We start from the raw sequence: 16,334 nt of genomic DNA on the forward strand, positions 1-16,334 counted from the left end.
CTCTGTCCACAGCAGAGATCACGGCTGGTTGACACAAAGCACGTACCTGCCAATATTATCAGAATTACTGGTTTCAGACCCAAAGTCAGGAAAGACCTGTTACAGGCTTGCCCTAGGGAAGTATTTGGGGAGTGGGTAGAAGGCCTTCTCCTCTAACCTGTTGGACACTGAGTGAAGGTTTAGCCTCCCAGGGCAAACAAAAAAGGAATTTCTCCTATAGCCTGCTGTGGTTTTCATTCAGAACTAAAGGCCAAAAGAAAAAAAAAATCAGTAGAAGAGCTATGAACAATAGTCATCAAAGATTTAACAGGCTGATGAGATAATGCCATAACTCTTGGAACTCTATGCCCAAACAAACAGCCAAGGCAGAACAAGGGTAATTTGCAAATTTACCTACTCAGTTCCTTCTTATAATCAAAATTCAGCAGGTTTTACCTGTCTCTTCATGCATCCTCCTTCCCCCATACCTCTGCTCTGTCATCTCTCCCTCCCAGTTATCTCTTTCCCCTTCCTCTCCTTTCTTCCCCTTTTGCACTTAAGTTGTTCAAAGTGTGCAACGGAAAGAAAACAAATGCTTAAGATGTGTTAAAATAAAGGTTTATAATACTTCCGTAACTCTTTCTATAGTCACTTTTGCAGCCCACAGGCTTTTCTCAGAAACCCGAGAAGGCTTATGTCCTTCCCAGAAAATCTGTAAAGCTTTAAGGTCAGGAAGAACCCTAAATTCCTTGAGTCCCCCACAAGATGCAGCCAGTATGAACCAAGCACCATGCAGGACTCAGAGGCCCCACGGCCTCATCATTCACATGCTTCTCCTCCACCCACCCCAACCCTAACACACAACCCTCCAGTGTCCTAAATATACAGGCCTTCAATTCATGCTGTGATGCTTTTATCCTGGTGTCTGTTTGTCATAGACCCCAAAGCCCATTACTTTAGCTATTTAAGATAGAAATCTCTAATCAGCTTTGCAATCAAACGCTAGAGAAATACAAAGGGACTATATTAGCATCATCTATGATGTTTGGAAAATCAAATTTTTCAAACATGGTATCTTCAAGAACAGCTTTCCCCTGGGGTTATTTGCTGCCCAGAACTCTGGCCCCTGTCTGTGTCCCTCACACAGGGGGAGAATGAGGACACCTAGGACGCACTGACTGAGCCCACCCATGCTGCTACCCTCTGCCAAGGGGGACTGCCTTGGAGAGAACCGGGTGACAAGGACTACAGACCCTGACTGGATTCCCCTGGCCTCTCAGGTCCCACCCCTGATCTTCCCGCGTGGCTGGAAACTTGGTACTCTCTTCACTCTTTACAGGACACAATGGGCAAAGGAAATCTCTTCCCAAAGGGGCGCATCTTCAAGCCATGGTGATGTCTGGCTGGGGTGAAGAGGAGGGAGGTACTTGTTCTCCAGTAAAATCCTCAAGGCTGACTAGATGGAACCCCTGGTAAAGCCCCTAAGCCTAGCATGAACCTCCATTTAAGAATACATGCCCCCATAAAAGGATATTTGTATATTTTGAATCAGACAAAAGCTTGGTAACTAGGATCTATAGAGAACTCAAATTAATCCACATGAAAAAAGCCAACAATCCCATATGTCAATGGGGAAGAGAGATGAATAGAACCTTCTCTAAACATGAATGGCTGGCAAAAATAGGAAAAAATGCTTATCGTCCCTAATTATTAGAGAAATGCATATCAAAACCACCCTGAGATACCATCTAACGCCAGGAGAATGGCCCACATCACAAAATCTCAAAAACTGCAGATGCTGGCGTGGATGTGGAGAGAAGGGAACACTTTTACACTGCTGGTGGGACTGCAAACTAGTACAACGTTTCTGGAAGGAAGTATGGAGAACCCTCAAGAACTCAAGCTAGACCTCCCATTTGATCCTACAATCCCATTACTGGGCATCTACCCAGAAGGAAAAACAATCCTTTTTACCATAAGGACACTTGCATTAGACTGTTTATTGCAGCACAATTTACAATCACCAAAATGTGGAAACAGCCTAAATGCCCACCAACCCAGGAATGGATTAACAAGCTGTGGTATATGTACACCATGAATACTATTCAGCCATTAAAAAAGATAGGGACTTTACATCCTTCTTATTAACCTGGATGGACGTGGAAGACATTATTCTTAGTAAAGCATCACAAGAATGGAGAAGCATGAATCCTATGTACTCAATTTTGATGCAGACAATTAATGACCTAGTACACAGTGGAGGGTGGGGGAAGGGGAGAGGGGGAGAGAGAGAGAGACAGAAGGAGGGAAGGGGTGGTGGAAAGGAAGAGCAGAGAGAGGGAAAGAGGGAGTGGAGGGAGAAGGGAAGAGCAGAGAGAGGGAAGGAGGAGGGGGCAGGGTCTCAGTGTGTGTCACACCTTTTGGAGGCAAGACAGGATTGTTAAGAGGGACTTTACCTGACAAATGCAATCAGTGTAACCTGATTTCTTGTACACTCAATGAATCCCCAACAATAAAAAACAAAAATACATGCCCCTGCCCTACCACTCTATTGGTTTCCCAGTGGGCCTCTTGGTCCTGTGAACTCTACAGACGGAACAGGAATCTGACTGGAAGAGGCTTAATGGTCTGAGGTCTGACTTTCCCAACAGGCTAACACTTCCCCCACATCCTTATCCCCCAAAGGGGGCCTCTGCCCAAACATTCCCAGTGACAGCTCAGTAGCCCACTGACTGTGCAGCATCCTTGGCAAACAAAAGAATTCAAAATCAGTGCTGATGAGAACTGAGACTCTCCCATCACCTCCTTGAGAAACATAAGCCTTGCTGTCTGGAAGGGCCAAAAATGCAAAGCAACACCCCCCCCCAAATATTCCTCACGCCGGTGCAGCAGGGCATCCCTCCTTCCTGAAGTTCCTCCTTAGCTCCAACTCAGGGGAATGCTTTACTTTTTAAAGAAAAATTTTTTTAGTTTATTTTAAATGAAAGATAAGAAATAGCCAAGAGAATAAAGAAAACAGAGAAAGGAAGAAAGCATCTTAGATTTGAGTCTCAGAGAGCATTTGTCGAAAACAAGATATTGTCCCTTTAAGCATATAAAAACAAGGCCCTTGAGCACGCAGTTCTCACTCTGGTACACAATTATGGGTGCTTTCAGCTGTCTAGCACTACTTCAAGTGCTCTCTTAAACCAGACTGTCAATGGCATGTTGAAAGCTATTTTGCTGGCTGCTATCATTAATAGCAAAGTGGAGAGCCAGGCTGATGAGAATTAAATATGGGGGAGGGGCGGGTCATAACCAGTCATTACAGAATTACCAATATGAGAAAGGAGACGATGCTACTTTGGGGAATAAAGTTCAAACCAACGTATCACGCTGGAGAAGCAAGGGAGGGAAGGCCACAGCTGGCTCATAGCGTCCCCCTCCCCCAGCCTGTGGCAGATGGACTCAGACCAGCCCTGCAGAGCCATATGGGGACAGAGGGAGCCACAGAGTTGGGAGTGGTGAATGTCAGGGCAGAGAGGCCTTGGAGATCCTGCTGCTGTAAAATGTCACCACCTCACCTCACTTCTCAAGTGCTGTCCCCGCCCCACGTCATTCACGAGACTAGAATATATCTCCCTGCCCTCCCATGCGCTGTCGCCATCCTGCAGGTGCCTCCTCTGCTGGCTTCTGCCTAGTAAGCTCCCACCCTCCCTTAAAGACTTGCCTCCAGGAACGGCCCTTCAGTGGAGCCTTCTCCCCTCTCCCAGGAAGAACGCGCTATTCTGTCCTGGGTGCTCCTCTTATGACACTTTGGCCACATTAGCACTTACCTCACTGCATTGCAATTACTTATTCAGACGCCTGATTCCCAACCGGGGTGAATGGTGTCTTATTTGGCTATGTTACCAACCCCAGCCCACACCCAGCACATCCCCAGTGCCTAATAACCATTTTGGGAATGAATCCAACTCCCTCATTTTACTGATGAAGAAACTGGATGCTAAGCCACAGGAGGAAGGTTACAGAGCCAGCACCCAGCCCACAGTGACAACCCCTGCCTGCTTCCTGCTCATAGGCCTCAGGGAATCCCAGCTCCACCCTCAAACAATTTTAATAATTTTGAGTAAAGAAAAACCAACATGTTTACTGAGCACCTATTACATACTAAGTGCTATGGAGACGTGGGAAGGACATTAAGAGTCCCCAGAGCTTAGAGGAAACCCAGCTGAGACTGGGCCTTTGTCATTTTTGCCCCTGGTATCCCAGTACTTTCTACAAAAATAAGACGGAAAAACATTCTCTTATGCAGAAAGCAAAAGGAAATTCATTCTTTGACTCACTGCTTTAAGAAAAGCAAACAAAGGGCCTCTAACATAAACTAGACCTTTCCTACATTTGGTAGGAGGGAGGAGTCCAAAGAGAGGAAAACTCTGTCCCTCTATGGTGCCTGGTCCAGGAGAGTTCATGGAATGAACTCTTTTTTTTTTTGAGACAGGGCCTCACTCTGTCACTCAAGCTAGAGTCCCATGGCATCATCATAGCTGACAGCAAACTTAAACTCTTTAGCTCAAGCTATCCTTCTGCCTTAGCCTCCTGAATAGCTGGGACTACAGGTGCCTGCCACAATGCCTGGCTAGTTTTTCTGTTTTTAGTAGAGATGGGGTCTTGCTCTTGCTCACACTGGTCTCCAACTCCTGAGCTCAAGCAATTCACCTGCCTTAGCCCCCACAGTGCTAGGGTTACAGGTATGAGCCACTGCGCCCAGCCTATGGAATGAGCCAGGTTCCCACCCAGACTCTTTCCTTGATCTGTAAAGTACAAGGGACCATTTGCCCATCTCCCAGAGTCACTTTGATGGTCAAATACACAATAAAGAAACTTTGATGGTCAAATACACAACGCCATTGACAACTAGATAAAAGGGGTTCCAAGAAGCCTGGGGTAGATGGCAGTCTTGAAGAAAGCAGACACCCCCCTCTAGGTAGACAGGACAGGGTAAAGGGAGCTTTCCCTTCAGCAGACCCCAAAACTGAGCAAGGCAAACTTAGACTGGTAGGATTAGAAGGTCTTTTCCAGGTTAGAGTGATAAGGCAGGAAAGGGCATATGGAAACCAGGGTATAGAGGGGTTCTTGGATATAACCACTTAGGCAAAAATACATGAATTTCAGCTCCACCCAGATATCACACAAATAGGCACTGCTCTAGTATAAGGACCTGTGTTCTCTTCTATTTTGAGAGATGTCTCACTGTCTCCTTACCTGGTGGCTCCCCTCTGGCCACACTCAGAACTTCAAGTTGCTATGTCTCGGGATCTTCAAGCAAGCCCCTCGTTACTTAGGTGAGAAGACCCAGAGAAGGGAAGGGAGTGACAAATGACAAATGGGGACTTTCCACTACCCACTTCAGCCCTGTGTTTATGGACACCCTTGTAGCTTGGCTGAGGCAAAAAGTTCACAGAATTTACCACCTTTACCCCATCTGCAGGGATTGCTAGTTATGCACCCTGTGTTATTACTACACATATCAAATCATTAGTTGTGCAAACAGCTTGCAATTCAGAACAGGACTGTGGACAAAGAAGATTCAGCTGATATGGTTATACAAGCAGAAATGCGGTACTTTGGACTTGGGTGGAGCCAGGTTTGTAGTCTTAGCCTCTTGGGATAATAATGCAGGAAGAGTAATGGCAATTAAAGACACAGAGTGCTACTCGTTAGGAAAGGAGCACTCTTCACTTCTTGAGTCTTGCAAAAAAGAGGGGTTGTTGGTAAGGAAGCTTGCAATAGCAGCTTTACCACTCAGTGGGACTGAATGACTCTGGATACACTGACTCCCCCTCTCTGGACCTCAGTTTCCTCATCTGTACTTTGAAAGGTTTGCATGAGAAGCCAAAGGGCTCTTCCAGTTCCAGGTTGCAAAAAGAAATGCTGTTTGCTTAACAGAAAAAGGTGACTACATCACATGTTGGCATTGACACTGCCTCCAAATCAAAATCCCTCGAGTCCACTTTCAAAACATCAGTGCTCACCAACAGAGGGTGAAAAGGTCCCAGCCTCCCACAGTACCAGTGCCTCAAGTCCAACACACACCATTGCTCTGGAGCCCTTATTTCTGAGCTGGCTTTGTTGTATGTGGCTGACATTGGAAAGCCTCCGCAGGAACAAGATGGCAACCGATGTGGTGGTCAGCCATCACTGCCTCCCTGGCCTCACTGAATCACCCTTGACATTCTGCCTGGAAGCAGAGGCTTGGAGGAGGTGGGTGACCTCTTGAAGTCCTGGGCCAGGCCTGTGATTCTGTAACCTTTGCTTTACCATAATTAGGGAGGGAGGCAGAAGAGTAGGAGGAAAAACCATTTATTACTTCTCTGGGATTTGACAGCTTGGAAAAAAGGAGGTAGACAGAGAAACAGCCAGGGAAGAAGCCAGCCACAGTGAGTTTAACCTCTCAGTAAAATAAAAATGGGCAGGACGCACCTCATCAACTGCCCTCTGTCAATACCCAGGCCCATCTGGCAGAACTCGAGGTTCCCAGCTAATTGGCATTTCCCATAGAGCCAGCAAAGAAAGAGCTTTTAAAAAAAATATGTGGTGGTGGGGTGTGTGTGCATGCTTGTATTTGTGTGTGTGTGACAGAGAGAGAGAGAGAGAGAGAGCGCGCTGGCTAGGGACTGCCACACTTTCCAAGGTGCTAGCTCTGTAGATCATCTATTATATAAAAGTACAGACAGTCCCCACCCCCAGCCCTGAGCGTAAAGATGAAGAATCCTGCCTGTTTGTTCCAGGCAGATGTAATCACACGAACAGTCAAGTCTAGAGGGCAGGACACTGCATGAATAATTCAAGCACTCCAGTCACTTGATTGTGTGTGCAGATAAAACACCAGTCAACCGCTAAACAGGTCAGCTGATAAACTTGTTTGCTCAGGCCTAACCACCATCCGCCAAATGTACCCAAGACCCACACTACAATTAGTGGCAGGGCTTTCTTCTACAGAACCTGGCAAACCTAGGGAGTAGCCAGCCCCATGAGGTCAGGGTTGCATTTTTCAGTGCAGAGTTTCTTCATCTCCTTGCCTCTTTGTTCCTCCACAGACCCAGGGTGATTTCACCCAGTTCACAGACTGCCTTAAGCCTGAAAAGGCACGGCACTCGTAACACACACATTTGTGCCAGGAACTGAGGCTGGAAGGCAAAGGTGAGTGGCAAGCAGGGGAAAGTGCCCAGCTGGGAATCCAGAGGCCCAGATTTGAGTCCCAGCTCTGCTCTCCTGGCTTCCCTGAGGCCTTGGTTTCCCCCCCTATAAAAAGGGGCCAAAGAATCCCTCTATCCACCACTGGCAGCTGAGAGGATTAAATGAGACAACGAAGCCAAACCTCAGACATTTTTCCCCTAAGAACCCTGTTTAGGGGAATGACCAGAAATCCCAGATGCACACAGCTGCTCTTTAGACAAACCCCACCACCAAATGCATTAAGATGTTTAATTCTTCCTGCTTTCAGAGTCCTCAAGACTCAGAGAGCACCTTTGTTGCTAGCCTAGGTGGGTCCTTTGTGCCAAAGAACCATCCACTCACAGATCCGGGAACACCACCCATGCAGACCTCAACATGCAACAAGATATTACACCTTACTTACGAAGCTCTTAGAATAACTACTGCTATAAATGTTAAACCTGGGTGCAATTACCTTCTTTAAACACACCCAAGATACTAAGCACTAAGAAAAAAAGAGGAAAAAAAAAAAAAGGGACAGTTAAGAAAGGGAGGAAGTAGCACCTGTGTAACACCCCAAGGTCCCCCAAACACCTGGGACCCTGGATCCATCCATGCATTCTACCTGGATGCAACAGACCTGGTCAGTTCCGCCTAGAGTTGGCAGAAGCTGTCTCTAGGTCTAATCCTCTCAAGAAGAAACACCTTCACGTATAAAGCCATGTCTGTTTATTATTTTTGTGTGTCAAGAAGTAAAAATATGGTAACCTAGATGTGCCTTCCTAAGAAACTAATCCCGCAGGAAGCCACAGCTGGCTTCTCACATCGCTTAATAAACTCAGCCCCCTTTTTGGCTGCCCTTCACCCAACACTGGGGCTCCCTCCAGGCCTGGAAAGGAAAGTACAGATTTGAAAGGCTCTATAGGAAGCCACTGGAGCGGGCAAGAATCTGCATGCTTTCCAGGGGTCACCTGCCCTTCTCACCTGCCCTGGGTCCTGCCCCTTTAAAAAACAAAGTTTAAACCTTGTAAACGACTGTTAATTCAGAGCAGAAAATCCATTCAAGTCACGGTCACCAAAGGCTAGAATGAGTCAACAGCCTTCTGAGATTTCAAGAACACCAATTGTTAAAAAGAACAACCGGCCTGCGCCATTTATATGTGCCAAGTGCCAAGTCAACTCTAATCTGTTGGCCAAGCCAAATTATAGGCAGCCTTTCCTCAGAACACAAAAACACAAACAGACCTCTCCCACAGCCCAGCCTAGCACCGGGCTAGTTACTGATATGCACTGAGATAAAGGGTGTTTGTATTTGCTTGGTTTGAGGTATACTGTTATTAGAAGGGTGACAATATGAGGTAGTTTACATAGCCATCAAACAACACCACACTAGCTAAACTGGTTTGACTTCAGGATTTCAAAGCTAAACTCAACCCCCAGCCATCTACAAAGTCCTGGCTGCCCCTGGGCAAGTTACTTCACCCCTGGAGCTTCGGCTTCCTTCTCTGTGAAATGGGAACACAGCTGCCTTCAAACCCAGAGACGGTAATGCAAAGCATTAGAGTTGTACTACATCTGGGTTTTTGTTTTTAAGCTGTTAGTAGTTTTGTTTCCTTGTATTTCTACAGCTCAGTCTGGCTTTTAAGGCTCTAGAAGTTTAATCTTATCAAGGCAGAACATCACATTTTTGCAAAAAAAAAAGAGGAAAGAAAAAAGAAAAGAAATCTTCCTGCATTTCCTCTTGAGAATTTTACATTAAAACAGATAAAAGCAACCAGGCACCTCTGGGCTTTCAGGAGTTTGTAAAACAGATTCTACAGGTCCCAACTTTCCTTTTGGTCTTTTATTCTCCACCAAGACCAGGTGGAGGATAAAAGTTCCAATGCTAAAAGCTCTTGGGGTCCAAAGAATCAGCAAAGCCTCAGACCCAGCATTTCAAGACTGGATCCATTCACTCTTCAAGGAAAAGTGGGAGGAACAGAAGAACCAGGCTCATTTTCAAACGAGAGGAAACATAAAAAAGAAGTCCACGTAGATAAGTTTTTAAAAAATGAAATCTATTTCAAAGAGAAAAGCACTCACCTGCTTGTGCATTTCAATGTTCAAGCCATAGGACATCTCATAGTACTAAAAGTGAAAAGAATTGCATTAACACACAAGGCCGGAATCCGTTCATTTTTCAAAACCAGTTTTTTCTTGGTAAGGTTTGGCAGAGACATACTTTTATGACACATTTGCTAAAGAAGTTTAAATCAAACCCCAAAACCAACTTACTGAGAGGTTTAGGAGCTGATGAGGGTGAATCCCTCTCCTCTCAACAGAACATTATGGAGAGGAGCCCTCCTTCCCACAAGCACTCCAAGTGCCATACATCCTGTTTATGCAAGGCTGGGCTTCAACAGGGAATCACGTGTACACTGGGACCCTCTTGTCCTCTGAGAGTTACTTAGCACTGTGTGGAAGGCCTCTTCTATGGAAAGCAGTGCAGAGATGTGCCTGAGGGCCTCCGTGCCCTCACAAATGGAAGATTTAGACTTGCTGGCACAGACACTGGGCAGAGATGAGAAAGTCTACCTACTGTCAAGGGCTGACGAGACCCTCAGGGGATCCCAGAGGAGAGGGGCTGATGCGAGGGCTTTAAAAGGCTCCTCCACACTCCTCAGAAAACCCTGGGGAAGGAGGGCTTCTGCCCCACTCTGGCAAAATCCCAGGACTGCAAAGCAGAAAAGTTTCCAAACACTCCCAGGAGGTCTCTAAGAGAGATTTTTATCCAACCCTGACAGGCTGATCTAATCCTATCTTACAAGTGAAGGTAGGGCATCTAGCCCCTGGGAAACCTTCAAAACACAAATTAAAAGGCACACAAAGGTCCCCAGCCTAGAATTTGGGTTGTTTCCTCACCCACCCTCCTCAGAGGGCCTGGCTAAGGGGACCAAGGGCAAGGTGCAAGGAGCACAATCAGATTACAACGGCTCCCAGGGCTGCCCTGTGGCTGAGCCACGGTGGGAACCAAGCTCCGGTCTCCCCGGATCCACGCCGCGCCCCCGTCCGGGGTCGGCGCCCTCCCAGGCCCGTGGCCGCCTCTCACCATCACATAATGGCGCTGCATCTCCGTCTTCTCGTTCGCCAGCTTGTCGTACTCCACTTTGAGGCTGCGGGGGCAGGAGGAGCAGGCTCAAGCCTGGCGCCCGCACAGCCTCCTCCGAGGCCCCAACCCAAGGGCCTCTGAGAGCCACTATCCCACTTCCCTGACACCCCTCGGGGTACCCCATCACCCCGCAGCCAGGAAACGTAGGGGGATTTGAGTTCCTGCCGTGGGGATGTGAAACAACTCGAAACTTCCCGCAGCCCAACGAGTGGACTTGACTTATTATGCCAAGTCAGCCGCGGGGGAGTGGGACCCTGACACCGGTTCGACCCCCCAGAACCCGGAGCAAACCCGCCCACAACACAGAACCTACGCAGAACCTCATCCCGGGGCCCCGTGGGCGGCGCTGGGAACCGGGCGGCGTCGGGCAGCAAAGGGTTAAGGCGGCGCGCTCGGAAAGGGGAAACAAAAGGCAGAGGCCAGGGCTGCCCCGCCGCCCCGGGGTCGGGAGCCCCCTCCGACCCGCGGGGGGTTGGCAGGAGCCGCGCCAGGGACGCTCCCTCCCCGCCAGCCTTACCTGTGATATTGAGCTTGCAGAAACTGGAATTCGTCTTTGATCCTGTCACAAGACTCAGCCACCGTGAATTTAAATCCCGGTTGCCCGGGTTGATGGGGAGCCTGCAGCCCGCGAAGACAAGACAGGGGAGGGGGGCGGGGGCATCAGACGCGGCACCAAGCTGCCCCGGCTCCTGCTAGGCGGCCCCAGCCCCTCCCCGCCGGCGCCCAACCAGACAGACCACCCTCAACCCAGCACCTTCCCAGCAAGTTTCTCAGCTCCCCGGCTGGGCGAAGTGGGGGGCGCCCCATCCCTCCCTATGGGCAGTGGGGCTCCCACCCCTTTCACCAAGGGTCTCCCATTCCAAAGTAAGGCAGGAGCGCGGAGACCTACCGGGGGAGGTGGGAGACTTAGGAGAGGGGGCAGGAGGCAGAGCGAACAACTCCCCCCGGAACACAGGCAGCCCCCAGCGCCAGTCCGGCGGAATTAAATCTCCTCTCTCAACGACGCACCCGCGTCCCCATCCTCTTTGTGTGAGGACACACACACACAAACACACACCATAAAGGTAGCAAAAAGCAAAATGGAGGTGCCAGATAAACTGCCTCGTTTACCCTGCCGTGATAGATGCTTAAATAAACCGAGTTGCAATTACTCACCGGATGTCTGCCTTGCGGATACATGGCAGGGAGGGGTCGTGATTCCGAGAGCGTGGCAGCGCCGAGAGCCCGGGCCGAAGAGGTGCGGGGGAGGGGGGAGCCGAACCCCAGCGGGGGGCGGCCGGGGAACCGAGAGCTCGCCCCCGGCCCCCCCAGCCCGCTCTCGCAGCGAAATCCCAGAGTCGGGCGCCCGCCCCAAGTGGAGACAAAGAGCCGCGGAGCAGGCGGCAAAGTCGTCGGCGGGCGCCGAGGCCGGGCGACTGGCGCGGGCTTTGTGCGCCTAGGGCTCGGCGGGTTGCGGCCGGTCGCCTTCCCCGGGCTGCGTTGAGAGCGTCAGATCCCGGGGCTGCGCGGTCATCGTCGGCTCCCCGGCGGGTCCGGCGCGGGGTCCCGAGGCCGGGGGCCCCTCCGGATCACTCAGCGCGTCACGCCAGGAGGGGGCCGCGTGGGGGCAGCCCCAAACATCCGGGGCGCGAGGATCCGGTGCTAGAGACGGCTGGGCCCGGGGTTCGCGGCGAGAAGAAGAGGAAGGAGGCAGGCAACGAGGTGGCGGCTTGGGGCCGCAGGAGCGCCGGAGGGTGAGGGCGGGAGCCCGGCGCGGGCGCTTCGACGCCCCCCCTCGGAGAGCACAGCCTGCTGTTCCGTCTGCTACTGCCGCCGACGCCGCCGCCGCTGCAAGCCCTTCCCAGGGCCGGGTAGGAACTCCGAGCTCAGTAGGTGCGAATCAACCGCCCTGGCATCCTAACTCCAGCGGGCACGGGAAGCCTCCGCTAAGGGTCCTCGCTGCTCCCAGATCGAGCGCAGCGTCGTTAAAGAGGAGCGCTCAGTGCCACCGTAGCTGCCGCCTCGGAGCTCGCAGGCTGGAGAGCACTGGAAGGGAGACGCAGCCTGAGACCCGGCTTCCTTCTTTCCCCTTGGCCCGGCTCTCCTCTCCGCGCCCCGACAAACCCCCAAAACACACACACACACACACACACACACACACACACACACTCGCGCGCGCGCACTCACTGCAAAAAAAAAAAAAAAAAAAGTGCCCCGGACCTGCGGATACCACACACAGACAGGCGAGGGGGACAAGCACGAGGTCTGAACTGCCGCGAGAGCAGTTCCAAATAGGGACTGAAAAGTAACAAAATAATGTGGCAGCTTCGTCAGGCTCTGGCCAATGGGAGCGCGGGGCCCCCACGTGGGTCATCGCGACTCGGCCTGCTACTGGGCGCCGCCGGGCGCAACGTCACAATGCCCTCTTGTGTCTAAAACTATGCATGAAAAGTAGCAATCAGGCCCTACCCGCTGGTGACTTTCGCATGGGAGTGAAAAACAGCGCTCCTCAGATCAGGAATTAACCGAAAGACATATAATAAATAGATATATATTATAGTCCTGGGCTGCGAGGTTTTTTTACTCCTCTTTTTTTTCCCACGATCTACTAGCAAATAATTATTTGGCAGGAGGAGGAAAGAGAGAAGACAGAGGAATAACAACAAAAGAAAAAAAGACAAGCTGTACAAGCCTCAAAACCTGTGGCTGGTAGTAATGTATCAGTTTATTCTGCAGCAGCGGCAAACTATTCCTCCCTCTAATCTCATTAGGTCTGCAAAGCAGCCCAATTAGATACTATAAAACAAACAGAATCATTTTGTCACTTTAATGTTTTCACTTCAAAAGATTTAGAACTGATAAAAATGGTGGCTCCCAAAGTTGCCCCCGACCTTTTACAATTTGCTGGGAACTAAGGATGTTCCCTTTTTAAAACCCCTTCTCCCCCCTCCCCCCTCCCCCCTCAGCTTTCTTTGTTCACTCTCCTTTCTTTTCAGAAACCCAAATAAACAGCTTCTTTGAGGTGAGGAGGCTTCCTAAGAGAAGTCTGAGGGGCTCTGGCGTGGCGGGCAGCGCAGATGGAAGGGCCGGCTGCTCGCGGACAACAGGCTCAGCTCACCGCTGGCCTCGCTCCGGGCGCCTTCCCGGTGCGGACAGCTACGCCCTCGCCCCAGCCTGGCCGCTCGGCCGAGGGAGAAGAGTAGGGGCGCCTTGCCCGACCGAGGCCCAAGAACTCAGAGTTCTGACACGGTTCACTCAGCCTGAATGCGGCAATGTCACGGCGTTGGTGGAAGCCTTGTGGGTGTCTCGGTTACCAGCCAGGACGCCCCGGAGTGGGGTGCCTACGCTCCCCCACCCGCCTCTCGCCCACCCCTGCACCTTGCCCCCACTCCCTGGGTAGTCGCACTAGCCATTCAACTGTGGGGCTAGGCAAACCAATAGCCTTGATCTCCTGCGCCCAGGGTTATGTTAGGGTAGACAGGCCAGAGGAAGTGGCCCTCGGAGCGGGCACCTCCGGGTGGTCGGCTCAAGTGGGTCCCAGGGGTCCCTCCCCAGCATCTGCGGGAGCCAGCACGCACCCTGGGGCCCGCGGTGGGCGCGCGCGAGCCGGCTGCGCGCCCCGGATCTATATTTTCCTCTCATTAGTTGCCGGAGGTTAGCTTTTGCATCTTAATGAGGAGCTGAGCGCGAGCGGGAGCTCGGAGGCCGGTGCGCCGGGAGTTACACGTGAGAACCCGCCTCGGATTTGAACCTCCTAGCTCCCGCTCAGGCCGCTGGCCCCAAACTGCGCTCCTCTCTTCATTTATTTATTTTCCTAAATAAAAACATAAATCGTGTGCGGCGCGCACCGAAGAGGGGGGGTGGGAAGACTCCAGGCTCGACAGATGCGAGCATCTGGCCGCAGCATTCATTAGACACAAAATGGCTCCTCTTTGGAGCCTCCTTTTACCCTCCCCCTTCTCTGCCCTCCCCCTTACGTCACGGGTGGGCGCACCGCCTACCCGCACCGCCCCTTTCTCGCTCCGGCCCCCACGTGGGAGACGCTGACCACGCCCCTGAGCAAGACTGGGAAGACCAATCACAGATCGCTGAGGAGACTCTCCATTGCTAATTGGTGGAGCTGCTGGGCGCTGTCAGTCGGCGGCTAGAGCTGTCAGTCAAAACCACGCGGGGTGGGGGAGCGCTGACAAATGCCGAGGCTTCTGAGCCTCCCGCTTGCAAATAGTGCTTGGAATGGCTGCTTAATTAGCTTTGAATGGCTTTTCCTTCCAGCTCAAACAATCTGTCACTACCATGTGGTATAAAGGAGCCATGCATAAAAAAGTAAGCAGAGGCTAAATATCAATTTGATTTTGTGTATCAAAGGAATATTTTATTTTTCTCTCTAGTAATGAAACGTATCAATTTAAATAATAAAAGGTAAAAACACACACAAAAACCAAAAAAAAAAAGAGTAGAAAAAGAAAGAAAAGAAAAAGAATAAGAAAAGAAACAGAAAAAGAAAAAAATAAAACCAGAACTCCACCGTGTTCCGTCTCTTGCGCACGCCTGAAACATCACTTCAACAGCCCACGGTCAGGAGAAAACCTGACGATTTCCCCCTTCCCCCTATAAAGTTGTGTTTAGCGTTTTGTTGTTGGGTTCCTCCAGAAGTCTTAGAAGCGGTAACGGGGGAGGGGTGGCCTGTAAAAGAGGACGTGGGGGCCAGGAGGGGGCGAACTTTAAAGGGAGCTCTTTGAAGCCACTAATCAAAGTGGAGGGGGTTTTAAGACCCCATAAACTAGGGGTCTTACAGCAGGTCTCGATTTGGGCGCTGAGAGGAGAAGGGGAGGAGAGCGGGTGTACGTCTCGCCTGGATTTATTAAACACAATGCCTTCAAGATGCCCGGGACGCAGCGCCTCGCCAGGCCTCCCTCTCTCCATCTACCGCCGGACTGGCTCCAATGGCTGGCCAGAGTCCACAGGCGGCTGAGGAGCCCCCGGGCCCCCAGGTCAGGCCCACAGGAATTGTGTACAGAAAAGTTCAGCAGTTCTGCTTCTGGTCTGGACGCCACTCCAGACCCAACGCTTATGCTCCTGATGACTCCATGAGCCAGTGCGCTCCTGCAGAGTAGACGCGCGTCGAGTTCACCTGTGAGCTGAGCCCAGGGCCAGAGTCAGCGCCGAGCCTGGCACCCAGAAGGAGTCGTTGGCGGCTGCGTGTCATGGAAGTGGTTTTGTAGAGTGCCGCCTTCTCGGCAGAGCCGGGCTGAAGAACCAAGCCACACAGGAAGGACAGCGCTGGAGCGCTTACAATGTAAAAGGCAGGACACTGCTACTCAGACAGCATTCTCTTCCTTCTCGAGGGAAATGGTCTGGCTGGGTGGCCCCATATTAGAATGGAAAAGAGATGCTCAGAAAGGTCAGTAATTTGTCCTAAGCTGGGCAGAGGCGTCAATTCGAATCCAGGGCAGCTAGCTAGATAGCGTCCCATTTTGGCTGAGCAAGCAGTATCCATAAGAGCGTTTGCTGAAGGAAAGACATTCATTCATTTATTCATTCATTCATTTCCAGCCCCCTCTGAGCTCTCTGGCCGTGGGGTGACAGGCCCAGTTCTCCTGATTGTGGCTGTCATTCATTCCGCACCCAGTGTCGCTCCCAGTTCTCACCCGCCGCTGGAACCCTGAGCAGGAAAGGCGCAGGCAGGCAAGGATCCAGGTCAACATCTCTTTAAGCTCATCACCGCTCTGCCCACACATGGCACCCCACAGTTTTTTTTTTTTACGAAGAAAATGCATGTCTTTTATGCTAGGGAAAGAGAAAAGAAAACAAAAAAACATGTATACAACACCCTGTCCAACGCGCTTGACAATTATTTTAAAGAAGGAGGGGAGTATAGAGAAAGAGTTCAAACGTCTCTGTCTCCAGTTCTAATTGGAAACGTTTCAACTGTTTATGTTACAAGAAGTGTCAGGGTCATTTGCTACCGGAGAGCTGACTTTTCATTGGCTGCTTAATTGAGTACCTCCGAGTCCACCCCACGTGGGAGAGG

At 50.9% G+C, this 16,334-nt stretch overlaps 1 protein-coding gene across 12 annotated transcripts in view; it reads right to left on the reverse strand.

The window, feature by feature from the left end:
• TLE3 (TLE family member 3, transcriptional corepressor) overlaps nt 1-11,767 on the reverse strand; it is a 47,915-nt gene extending 36,148 nt beyond the window's left edge. For all 12 annotated transcript variants that reach the window (XM_053594239.1, XM_053594235.1, XM_053594237.1 and 9 more), the window contains exons 1-4: nt 11,480-11,767; nt 10,842-10,942; nt 10,265-10,328; nt 9,259-9,303 (exon numbers count right to left, since the gene is read on the reverse strand). In XM_053594239.1, coding sequence (XP_053450214.1) covers nt 9,259-9,303; nt 10,265-10,328; nt 10,842-10,942; nt 11,480-11,503 — 234 coding nt within the window. In that variant the 5' untranslated portion in view covers nt 11,504-11,767. The remainder of the gene's footprint in view (nt 1-9,258; nt 9,304-10,264; nt 10,329-10,841; nt 10,943-11,479) is intronic.
• Between the last annotated feature and the right edge of the window lie 4,567 nt (nt 11,768-16,334).

This window comes from Nycticebus coucang, chromosome 6 (assembly GCF_027406575.1).
Source record: "Nycticebus coucang isolate mNycCou1 chromosome 6, mNycCou1.pri, whole genome shotgun sequence".
Taxonomy (NCBI): Eukaryota; Metazoa; Chordata; class Mammalia; order Primates; family Lorisidae; genus Nycticebus; species Nycticebus coucang.